This window comes from Oncorhynchus gorbuscha, linkage group LG13, assembly GCF_021184085.1.
Source record: "Oncorhynchus gorbuscha isolate QuinsamMale2020 ecotype Even-year linkage group LG13, OgorEven_v1.0, whole genome shotgun sequence".
In the NCBI taxonomy this organism is placed as follows: domain Eukaryota; kingdom Metazoa; phylum Chordata; class Actinopteri; order Salmoniformes; family Salmonidae; genus Oncorhynchus; species Oncorhynchus gorbuscha.
The window spans coordinates 11,858,275-11,870,774 of NC_060185.1; the positions used below are offsets into that span (position 1 = coordinate 11,858,275).

Consider the following 12,500-nt stretch of genomic DNA (forward strand, 5'->3'; position numbering starts at 1 on the left):
ATCTCAGACACGCAGCGATCTCGGACACGCAGCGATCTCGGACACGCAGCGATCTCGGACACTCAGCGATCTCGGACAAGCAGCGATCTCGGACACGCAGAGATCTCAGACACGCAGCGATCTCAGACAAGCAGCGATCTCGGACACGCAGCGATCTCAGACACGCAGCGATCTCAGACACACAGCGATCTCAGACACTCAGCGATCTCGGACAAGCAGCGATCTCGGACACGCAGCGATCTCGGACACGCAGCGATCTCGGACACTCAGCGATCTCGGACAAGCAGCGATCTCGGACACGCAGCGATCTCAGACACGCAGCGTTCTCAGACACGCAGCGATCTCAGACACGCAGCGATCTCGGACACGCAGCGATCTCGGACAAGCAGCGATCTCGGACACGCAGCGATCTCGGACACGCAGCGATCTCGGACACTCAGCGATCTCGGACAAGCAGCGATCTCGGACACGCAGACACGCAGCGAACTCAGACACGCAGCGATCTCAGACACGCAGCGATCTCAGACACGCAGCGATCTCAGACACGCAGCGATGTCAGACACGCAGCGATCTCAGACACGCAGCGATCTCAGACACGCAGCGATCTCAGACACGCAGCGATCTCAGACACGCAGCGATCTCAGACACGCAGCGATCTCGGACACGCAGCGATCTCGGACACGCAGCGATCTCTGCCTTTGAGACGGTCTCTGCCTTTGAGCTCTACATGTGGTGTAATTTATCTAAAGCCTGTTTAACCATCTCACATTTGTGTATGATCTCCAAGTCTTCAACCCTTTATAGAATTAACAGCCCAGAGGCAGGCATGCAGAGAGAGAGAGAGAGAGAGAGACAGAGACAGAGAGAGAGAGAGAGAGAGAGAGAGAGAGAGAGAGACAGAGACAGAGACAGAGACAGAGAGAGAGAGAGAGAGAGAGAGAGAGAGAGAGAGAGAGAGAGAGAGAGAGAGAGAGAGAGAGAGAGAGGTTAAAGTGTAGGGGGAGGGTAACAGAGGGGCTTACCCTCAATTCCCAGAATGCCTTTCTGTTTGTTCTCTTCAGACAGCTCAAACTTTTCAATGACATCCAGACAGTACTCTGTAGTCACATTCACCATCTGAGGAGAGAGAGACACACACTGTCAGAACACAATACAAACAGACACACACATCTTTTCATGAGACAGACACTATCAGACAAACCAAGCCACAATCTGACAATCAATATAGACTCCCGAGAGACCTCTGTCAAAATGCTCACAGTATTGATGTCTGGACTCACTCTGAGTACTGGAGTCTAGACTGAGGCAATAAGGTGGACTTCAGGGCATAAGCTGGTTGACCATAACTCTGACAATACCAAATTGCCTCAGGGAGGGGAGGAGGAGATAGAAACAGTGAGGGGGGGTAGAGAGATCGAGAGAGGGACAGACAGACAGACAGACAGACAGACAGACAGACAGACAGACAGACAGACAGACAGACAGACAGACAGACAGACAGACAGACAGACGGACAGACAGACGGACGGACAGACAGACGGACAGGGGGACAGGGGGAGAGGGGGAGAGGGGGAGAGGGGGAGAGGGGGAGAGGGGGAGATAGGGGAGAGGGGGGAGAGAGAGGGACAAGGCAAGAAGGGCATTCTATACCATCAAAAGGAACATAAATTTCAACATACCAATTAGGATTTGGCTAAAAATACTTGAATCAGTCATAGAGCCCATTGCCCTTTACGGCTGTGAGATCTGGGGTCCGCTAACCAACCAAGACTTCACAAAATGGGACAAACACTAAATTGAGACTCTGCACGCAGAATTCTGCAAAAATATCCTCAGTGTACAACATAGAACACCAAATAATGCATGCAGAGCAGAATTAGGCCGATACCCACTAATTATCAAAATCCAGAAAAGAGCTGTTAAATTCTACAACCACCTAAAAGGAAGTGATTCCCAAACCTTCCATAACAAAGCCATCACCTACAGAGAGATGAACCAGAAGAAGAGTCCCCTAAGCAAGCTGGTCCTGGGGCTCTCTATTAGAGAGACATATTTCCCTCAGATTACACAGATCCACAAAGAATTCGAAAGCAAATCCAATTTTGATAAACTCCCATATCTACTGGGTTGCCACAAGAAAAGGTCAACCAGTGAAGAACAAACACCATTGTAAATACAACCATATCAGGCCAACATAGACATACAACAAACCTAGATGACCCACCATAGTCACTATCACGCTCCAACCAACATAGAGAATAAACAGCTTTCTATGGTCAGGGCGTGACAATATTTGTAATATTTATTTCTCGCACGGAATAGAATAGGTCAACTTTTGTACTATGGGGGATAGTAGACTGACATAGGCTAGTGCTTTTGTTGTTTGTTAGTCCTACTCATCTTTTTGGCAACGAAAAGTAAATGTGTACAGTTCTTCCAATATCTTCAATATGCACCTCGGATAAGGACCTGAAAAGTTGCGTCCCCAATGAGTCTCTCTTCACTTGTAGTCTGTGAGAAAGACCCGATCATGTGATGAGAGCCATGTGTGTGAGAGGTGCTTTGGAGCAGCGCAGCATTCTGGGAATTAGGGTTTAGGGTTAGGGTTATGGCCACACAAAGGGGATGCCTAGGCATTATTGAGTGCATTATCAAGTGCATTGTCACGTGCATTATCAAGTACATTATCAAGTGCGTTATCGAGTGCATTATCAAGTGCATTATCAAGTGCGTTATCGGGTGCGTTATTGGGTGCGTTATCAAGTGCGTTATCAAGTGCATTATGAAGTGCATTATGAAGTGCTTGTCGAGTTGTGATTGAGAGACTATTGGAGTGTGTACAGCCGGCTCAATAAACAAAGCAGAGCTCATGTCTTTCAAGATACTTTTTTCAAATCATCATTAGAGTCTCATTGTGCAGCTTTACAATGTATTACACATCACAACATATAGTCCTATGTTTGTAGAACAACTAAAGTTACACTAATAACTCTAAATTAAGCATATCGGAATACCTATTTCTTTGTTAACAGCTCAACACAAAGTAGCCATATGTGTGTATTCCCTCAAATCGTTTGGAGAAAATATCTTCATACCATCAAATAAAGCCTTGGAATTTTAAGCAAATCTTGTCTGCTAAATGAACTAGTGTAGCCCACAGCCATTTGGCATAGCCAGATGAGGACCTAACATAAGGACAACTAAATGAACTAGTGTAGCCCACAGCCATTTGACACAGCCAGATCAGGACCTAACATAAGGACAACTAATAGAACTAGTGTAGCCCACAGCCATTTGGCATAGCCAGATGAGGACCTAACATAAGGACAACTAATAGAACTAGTGTAGCCCACAGCCATTTGGCATAGCCAGATGAGGACCTAACATAAGGACAACTAATAGAACTAGTGTAGCCCACAGCCATTTGGCATAGCCAGATGAGGACCTAACATAAGGACAACTAATAGAACTAGTGTAGCCCACAGCCATTTGGTATAGCCAGATGAGGACCTAACATAAGGACAACTCAGAGTATGCTTTTGAAATTGACTACATTTTCTTCATATCATGCTTCTTCAGAATAATGGAATTATTGTGAAGGTCTATATTACATTGAGTTATTAGACTTTAAAAAATGTAGATGTTCAAACAGGTCTGCCTCCGTGGCTTGTAGATAATGTGTGGAAGCCAGGAGATACTAAATGTGTTTATGTTAATGAACTGTTAATTACTGTGAGACTGACAGTAATTCGCTTGACAATCACCCACTAATGACATTTCGTGACGGCCAGTCCTTCTAGAAGGTTCTCCCATCTCCACAGAGGAACTCTGGAGCTCTGTCAGAGTGACCATTGGGTTCTTGGTCACCTGCCTGACCAAGACCCTTCTCCCCCGATTTCTCATTTTGGCCGGGCGGCCAGCTCTAGGAAGATTCTTGGTGGTTCCAAATTTCTTCCATTTAAGAATGATGGAGGACACTGTGTTCTTGGGGACCTTCAATGCTGCAGAATATTTTGGTACCTTTCCCCAGGCCTGTGCCTCGACACAATTCTGTCTCGGAGCTCTACTGACAATTCCTTTGACCTCATGACTTGGTTTTTGCTCTGACGTGCACTGTCAACTGTGGGACCTTATATAGACAGGTGTGTGCCTTTCCAAGTCATGTCCAATCAATTGAATGTACCACAGGTGGACTCCAATCAAGTTGTAGAAACATCTCAAGGTTGATCAATGGAAACAGGATGCACCTGAGCTCAATGTTGAGTCTGGGGGTCTGAGTCTGGGGTTCTGAATAGTTATTTAAATAAGGTATTTATTTATGGTATTTTTTACATTTGCAAAAATGTCTTAAAACCTGTTTTCGATTTGTCATAATGGGGTATTGTGTGTAGAACATAGAAAATGTTTTAATTAATCCATTTGAGAAGAAGGCTGTAACGTAACAAATTGTGGGAAAATGTAAAAGGGGTCTGAATACTTTCCTACCACACTGTAGAGAGGATGTTGTGCCAGAGACAAACCATATTAGGAGTGAAAGTAGATTGGGTCTGCATGCGCTTGTGTGTAATCATAGAATTGCATACAGTATATAAGCCTTATGACAGCGTTTTACAATCGCTAGAACCCATTTCTCAATACTTAGGTCACTTTTTTCAAAACTCTTCACACAGTGAGCACAACAGCAGTCTATGTGGGCTAAACTGTGGATCATTTTTCATTGCTTTGGCACAAAATGCATTCAATGACTACATCTTTCAAAATTCAGACACAACCACCACCAGAACTTTATGTACCTACAGGCCAATTTGCAAATGATTAGAAAATATTTTCAAAACTGTTAAACTTAAGTTCAAAACCCAACATAACACAACATTGAATAAGACAGCAATTTGCTACATTTCTATAGTAATACTGTGTTGAAATATATTCCACATCTAAAAAATGAAATACTATCAAACAATTAGAGCAACCACAGCTGATTCCCATTGTAGCTGAGCACCTACCCAGGTGTTAGTGTTTCAATTACATTACCATCTATACAAAAGGGGACATTTAAGAATAAGGCTGTACTGTAATCTAAACATGGACCCAGCCAGAGATAGAGAAGTGGCTGACAGAGGAAGAGTGACTGGGAGAGGGAGAGGAGTATTTATGCGTGGTGGGAGAAGACTGAGAGGAAGATCAAGAGCTGCAGTCTTAGATGAGATTATGGCTGCTATAATTTATCCTGTAATAAATCATGGTCTGTCAACGAGAGGCTGGTCTGAGAGGGCAGACAAATCTGCAACGCTCAACAGCGGCATCTATTGTAAGACATTTCAGGCAAAACAACAGGTAAAATGTGCATTCTGCAAGGGCATCTGACTGAACTGCACATTACAGAAGTCAATTGAGCAAAGCCTCCAAACCTTCTTGTGTGTAATTGTTTTTGTATTTCTGCTTAGGACCCAACGGTTACCTCCCACAGGCAGGAGAGGTAGGATTTTCACTGCTGTGCAGGAAACTGCAATCGTTGATATGGTCATCAGATACGATGGCCTAAAACTCACAGAGATTCGGGACAGAGTGTTGGCAGACAACATTACATTTGGAATCATTCACAATGTAAGCATAACTATTTAGAGCCCTGAAACAACGTCAAGTCAGGATGAAGCATTCCCATAGAGGAATTATCTTCCTTCCACCTTACTCTCAATTCCTCTATGGGAATGAGGAATTATCTTCCTCCCACCTTACTCTCTATTCCTCAATCCCATAGAGGAATTATCTTCCTTCCACCTTACTCTCTATTCCTCATTCCCATAGAGGAATTATATTCCTTCCACCTTACTCTCTATTCCTCATTCCCATAGAGGAATTATCTTCCTCCCACCTTACTCTCTATTCCTCATTCCCATAGAGGAATTATATTCCTTCCACCTTACTCTTATATCCTTCCTGTTTGGCCCTGTCCGGGGGTGTCCTCGGATGGGGCCACAGTGTCTCCTGACCCCTCCTGTCTCAGCCTCCAGTATTTATGCTGCAGTAGTTTATGTGTCGGGGGGCTAGGGTCAGTTTGTTTATCTGGAGTACTTCTCCTGTCCTATTCGGTGTCCTGTGTAAATCTAAGTGTGCGTTCTCTAATTCTCTCCTTCTCTCTTTCTTTCTCTCTCTCGGAGGACCTGAGCCCTAGGACCATGCCCCAGGACTACCTGACATGATGACTCCTTGCTGTCCCCAGTCCACCTGGCCATGCTGCTGCTCCAGTTTCAACTGGCCTGGGCCCTAGGACCATGTCCCAGGACTACCTGACATGATGACTCCTTGCTGTCCCCAGTCCACCTGGCCATGCTCCTGCTCCAGTTTCAACTGTTCTGCCTTACTATTATTCAACCATGCTGGTCATTTATGAACATTTGAACATCTTGGCCACGTTCTGTTATAATCTCCACCCGGCACAGCCAGAAGAGGACTGGCCACCCCACATATGCTCTCTCTAATTCTCTCTTTCTTTCTCTCTCTCGGAGGACCTGAGCCCTAGGACCGTGCCCCAGGACTACCTGACATGATGGCTCCTTGCTGTCCCCAGTCCACCTGACTGTGCTGCTGCTCCAGTTTCAACTGTTCTGCCTTATTATTATTTGACCATGCTGGTCATTTATGAACATTTGAACATCTTGGTCATGTTCTGTTATAATCTCTACCCGGCACAGCCAGAAGAGGACTGGCCACCCCACATAGCCCGGTTCCTCTCTAGGTTTCTTCCTAGGTTTTGGCCTTTCTAGGGAGTTTTTCCTAGCCACCGTGCTTTTACACCTGCATTGTTTGCTGTTTGGGGTTTTAGGCTGGGTTTCTGTACAGCACTTTGAGATATCAGCTGATGTACGAAGGGCTATATAAATAAATTTGATTTGATTTGATTTGCTCTCTATTCCTCATTCCCATAGAGGAATTATCTTCCTCCCACCTTACTCTCTATTCCTCATTCCCATAGAGGAATTATGCTCCTCCCACCTTACTCTCTATTTCTCATTCCCATAGAGGAATTATATTCCTTCCACCTTACTCTCTATTCCTCATTCCCATAGAGGAATTATCTTCCTCCCACCTTACTCTCTATTCCTCATTCCCATAGAGGAATTATGCTCCTCCCACCTTACTCTCTATTTCTCATTCCCATAGAGGAATTATATTCCTTCCACCTTACTCTCTATTCCTCATTCCCATAGAGGAATTATATTCCTTCCACCTTACTCTCTATTCCTCATTCCCATAGAGGAATTATCTTCCTCCCACCTTACTCTCTATTCCTCATTCCCATAGAGGAATTATATTCCTTCCACCTTACTCTCTATTCCTCATTCCCATAGAGGAATTATATTCCTTCCACCTTACTCTCTATTCCTCATTCCCATAGAGGAATTATCTTCCTCATGGAGGTGGAAGGTTTATGACCACCATCCACATGATCAAATGTCCCTCCTGGATGCAATGAATGCTGGACATATCTGCAGAATATTGCCAGGGATGGACCAGGCATGCCAAAAGATTCTTTCCTGGGTGTATTGCCCAAGATGACATAAGATGTGACGTGGATGTGAACTGTGGCCCAATGCAGAAGACAGGGTTGACTGGCATTGCTACTGTATCTGTATCGGTAGATGGTGTATATACAAATTATTGTATTTTGGAATCACTCAATGCCATAAAAATGACATAAATCCTATTGGAGCATATTGCATCATGTCTGATTTATTCCTGTAACATAAACTGCAGTGAATTCTAAACAGTAGAGAGGTGTCATTCTTGTTTGGTGAAGACATTTTTAAATGAAAACATTGTGTAACCTGTTGTTAGTGTTGTTTAGGTCATTGTTTTATGAGTGACAAAGTGTGCTTGTTGGGTGACAACCTTTGCTAGTGTTCTGGAAGAATGAGTTGATTTGAGACATGTATGAAGTGTTTTGGTCGTTTTAGTGCATTTTGGATGTGAAATTAACTGCTGTGCCAAGCTGAAAGTTTGTTAGGAGAACTGTGTAAAGAGTTTTGAAAAAGTGACCTAAGTATTGAGAAATGGGCGATTGTAAATCACTGTGATTCAAAAGGATCTCTGTGGACCTCCGTTCACTCGTGTGTCATGCCTATGACATCATAATCTAAAGTGATGTAATAGCCTACAGTTTTCTTGACATTTTGTTGTTATTATTATTATTATTGTTATTATTGTGATTGGCTCATGTTTTACCGGTACGGAGTACCTCTACTATTTATTTTGCCGGGATGCAGTACTAGACAGTAGCGGCCTTACCTTCAACACTGACTCTACTACAGATCACTGAAGCTACATCATCTAGTCTTTCTGTGAACCCTGACCTTCTGTTCATTGAGCAGGAAGTTGGCCAGCTCGTCGGCAGTCAGGTGGTCCTTCCTGTCACTGTATCCCATGAGCAGCAGATACAGGTCCCGCCGCAGAGACATCATCTTATAAAACACACTGAACTCCTCAAATGTCAACGTGCCCTGTTGGTCATCCGAGTCCGCTTCCTGTGGGAAAGGGAAGTTATGTCACCATTAGAGAGGGTCTACATTGGTCAGGTGACCCTCTGTTCCAAACTGTGCCTTTACACCTCTTTTGTCTGTAACCATCTGGTATTTAAACACACAGTCATGGTGCCCTAACATGGACCAAACCACTCTAGTAAACATCTGGTATTTAAACACACAGTCATGGTGCCCTAACATGGACCAAACCACTCTAGTAAACATCTGGTATTTAAACACACAGTCATGGTGCCCTAACATGGACCAAACCACTCTAGTAAACATCTGGTATTTAAACACACAGTCATGGTGCCCTAACATGGACCAAACCACTCTAGTAAACATCTGGTATTTAAACACACAGTCATGGTGCCCTAACATGGGCCAAACCACTCTAGTAAACATCTGGTATTTAAACACACAGTCATGGTGCCCTAACATGGACCAAACCACTCTAGTAAACATCTGGTACATTCACACACAGTCATGGTGCCAACATGGACCAAACCACTCTAGTAAACATCTGGTATTTAAACACACAGTCATGGTGCCCTAACATGGACCAAACCACTCTAGTAAACATCTGGTATTTAAACACACAGTCATGGTGCCCTAACATGGACCAAACCACTCTAGTAAACATCTGGTATTTAAACACACAGTCATGGTGCCCTAACATGGACCAAACCACTCTAGTAAACATCTGGTATTTAAACACACAGCCATGGTGCCCTAACATGGACCAAACAACTCTATTAAACATCTGGTATTTAAACACACAGCCATGGTGCCCTAACATGGACCAAACCACTCTAGTAAACATCTGGTATTTAAACACACAGCCATGGTGCTCTAACCTGGACCAAACCACTCTAGTAAACATCTGGTATTTAAACACACAGCCATGGTGCCCTAACATGGACCAAACCACTCTAGTAAACATCTGGTATTTAAACACACAGTCATGGTGCCCTAACATGGACCAAACCACTCTAGTAAACATCTGGTATTTAAACACACAGCCATGGTGCCCTAACATGGACCAAACCACTCTAGTAAACATCTGGTATTTAAACACACAGCCATGGTGCCCTAACATGGACCAAACCACTCTAGTAAACATCTGGTATTTAAACACACAGTCATGGTGCCCTAACATGGACCAAACCACTCTAGTAAACATCTGGTATTTAAACACACAGCCATGGTGCCCTAACATGGACCAAACCACTCTAGTAAACATCTGGTATTTAAACACACAGTCATGGTGCCCTAACATGGACCAAACCACTCTAGTAAACATCTGGTATTTAAACACACAGCCATGGTGCCCTAACATGGACCAAACCACTCTAGTAAACATCTGGTATTTAAACACACAGCCATGGTGCCCTAACATGGACCAAACCACTCTAACATCTGGTATTTAAACACACAGTCATGGTGCCCTAACATGGACCAAACAACTCTAGTAAACATCTGGTATTTAAACACACAGTCATGGTGCCCTAACATGGACCAAACCACTCTAGTAAACATCTGGTATTTAAACACACAGTCATGGTGCCCTAACATGGACCAAACCACTCTAGTAAACATCTGGTATTTAAACACACAGTCATGGTGCCCTAACATGGACCAAACCACTCTAGTAAACATCTGGTATTTAAACACACAGTCATAGTGCCCTAACATGGACCAAACCACTCTAGTAAACATCTGGTATTTAAACACACAGCCATGGTGCCCTAACATGGACCAAACCACTCTAGTAAACATCTGGTATTTAAACACACAGCCATGGTGCCCTAACATGGACCAAACCACTCTAGTAAACATCTGGTATTTAAACACACAGTCATGGTGCCCTAACATGGACCAAACCACTCCAAGGACATTGTCATGTGGGGACAGAAAAGGCGTTCTGACATTGTCCTTGTTCGGTTTATACAACAATTCACTCCTGGCGGTGCCCTAAAAATAGTCTAAATAAAATAGTGGACTATAAACCCAACTGTCTTATCTGACCCTCATGCTCAGCACTCGCAGGCACGCCTGTCATTTAAATCGCATAGGGCTACATCCTAAATGGCAACCTATTCCCTACATAGTGCACTAGTTTTGACCAGAGCCCTATGGGCCCATTATAACCCCGTGAGAGAAAACATTAGCTAAAGCTTTGGATCTTGGTTTGAAGGTGGGATTTGCTTCCAGGTACTAAGTACTACTGTCACAGTTGTCACTCTCTGGCTCGAGAAGACAGAAGTCTGATGTTCTCTAAGTCTAACCACTAAACCTTGCCGTAGCCCTGGATGTAAATAAACACCTCCTAACTGCTCATCAATTGTCAGGTGAGGTTTAGTTAGAATGCATCCCTCCTCTCGTCTCTAGTCAGATAGTGTAGTGACAGATGACATGTATTTCACCTCTGACCCGTGACTGACCTGGAACATGTGTTTGACCTTCCTGCGGGGCAGGTTGACGTTCATCTTGTGCAGTAGCTGGTAGATCTCCTCCATGTTCAACAGACCATCTCCGTTCTTATCAGCCTCCTCAAATGTCTGCTTCATCCACCTACACGAGTTAAGGACACAGCCACGATGATGATGATGATGATGATGATGATGATGATGATGATGATGTGGAGTGTGTGTGTGTGTGTGTGTGTGTGTGTGTGTGTGTGTGTGTGTGTGTGTGTGTGTGTGTGTGTGTGTGTGTGTGTGTGTGTGTGTGTGTGTGTGTGTGTGTGTGTGTGTGTGTGTGTGTGTGTGTGTGAAGGGTGGGAGGCTTTTCAAAAACACAGCACCATATTTTGTCAGTCGTCAAATCCAGTCAGAACAGAACAACGCTCCAAGGCACACACACACACACACACACACACACACACACACACACACACACACACACACACACACACACACACACACTGCATTCAGCAGAAATATAAACACACACACACTGCATTCAGCAGAAATATAAACACACACACACTGCATTCAGCAGACAGAGGAGGAAATGAAAAGAGGGAGAGCACTTTCTTTTTGGGAAGAACGGAAACAAAGCAGAGAAACAAAGAAGATATTAAAGAAGAGGAACAAATAAGATGTCAAAGAAGAGGAACAAAGCAGAGAAACAAAGAAGATGTCAAATAAGAGGAACAAAGAAGATGTCAAAGAAGATGTCAAATAAGAGGATTAAAGAAGTGTCAAAGAAAAGGAACAAAGAAGATGTCAAAGAAGAGGAAGAAAGAAGATGTCAAAGAAGATGTCAAAGAAGATGTCAAAGAAGATGTCAAATAAGAGGAACAAAGAAGATGTCAAAGAAGATGTCAAATAAGAGGAACAAAGAAGATGTCAAAGAAGATGTCAAAGAAGAGGAACAAAGCAGAGAAACAAAGAAGATGTCAAATAAGAGGAACAAAGAAGATGTCAAAGAAGAGGAACAAAGCAGAGAAACAAAGAAGATGTCAAATAAGAGGAACAAAGAAGAGGAACAAAGAAGATGTCAAAGAAGATGTCAAAGAAGAGCATAAAAGTGTGTCAGCCACTCAACAGATTGAACAATACTGGTTAGGCGTAAGGCAGGGACAGCAGGGTATGCAGTGTAATAAGGATATGTGTGTGCATGAGCATGTTAGTCTTAAAAGGATATTGGTCATGTGTCCGTTGTCGTTTGGCCAGTGAGTCCTCGTCACTGATGCCAGCCATTAGATATTGTAGTCCTGTCACCCAGGTCCGAGCCTCCTCAGTGTTAGAGGTCACCAGGTCCAGGGACTCCATGTGGTTGCCATGATAAATGGTGAAACAGCAGGCCGGGTCGAAACTGTTCTCCGCATGGCGGTGGAAGATGTCTGACTGACGGCCCTCCGTCACCTTGTACAGCGAATCAATAGTGACTGTAAGAGAAAGAGGGCGGGACCAGAAGAGAAAGAGAGAATCATTTAGAGTTAGGAGACAGAGCAAGAATCGGAATATTCCATAG

At 43.9% G+C, this 12,500-nt stretch overlaps 1 protein-coding gene across 1 annotated transcript in view; it reads right to left on the bottom strand.

Annotated features, from left to right (window-relative positions):
- The window catches only part of LOC123992514 (1-phosphatidylinositol 4,5-bisphosphate phosphodiesterase eta-1-like), a 195,280-nt gene that overhangs the window by 90,255 nt on the left and 92,525 nt on the right, over window positions 1-12,500 (bottom strand). Inside the window, exons 4-7 of the mRNA XM_046293711.1 lie at window positions 12,171-12,414; window positions 10,964-11,093; window positions 8,352-8,522; window positions 1,023-1,116 (exon numbers count right to left, since the gene is read on the bottom strand). Coding sequence (XP_046149667.1) covers window positions 1,023-1,116; window positions 8,352-8,522; window positions 10,964-11,093; window positions 12,171-12,414 — 639 coding nt within the window. The remainder of the gene's footprint in view (window positions 1-1,022; window positions 1,117-8,351; window positions 8,523-10,963; window positions 11,094-12,170; window positions 12,415-12,500) is intronic.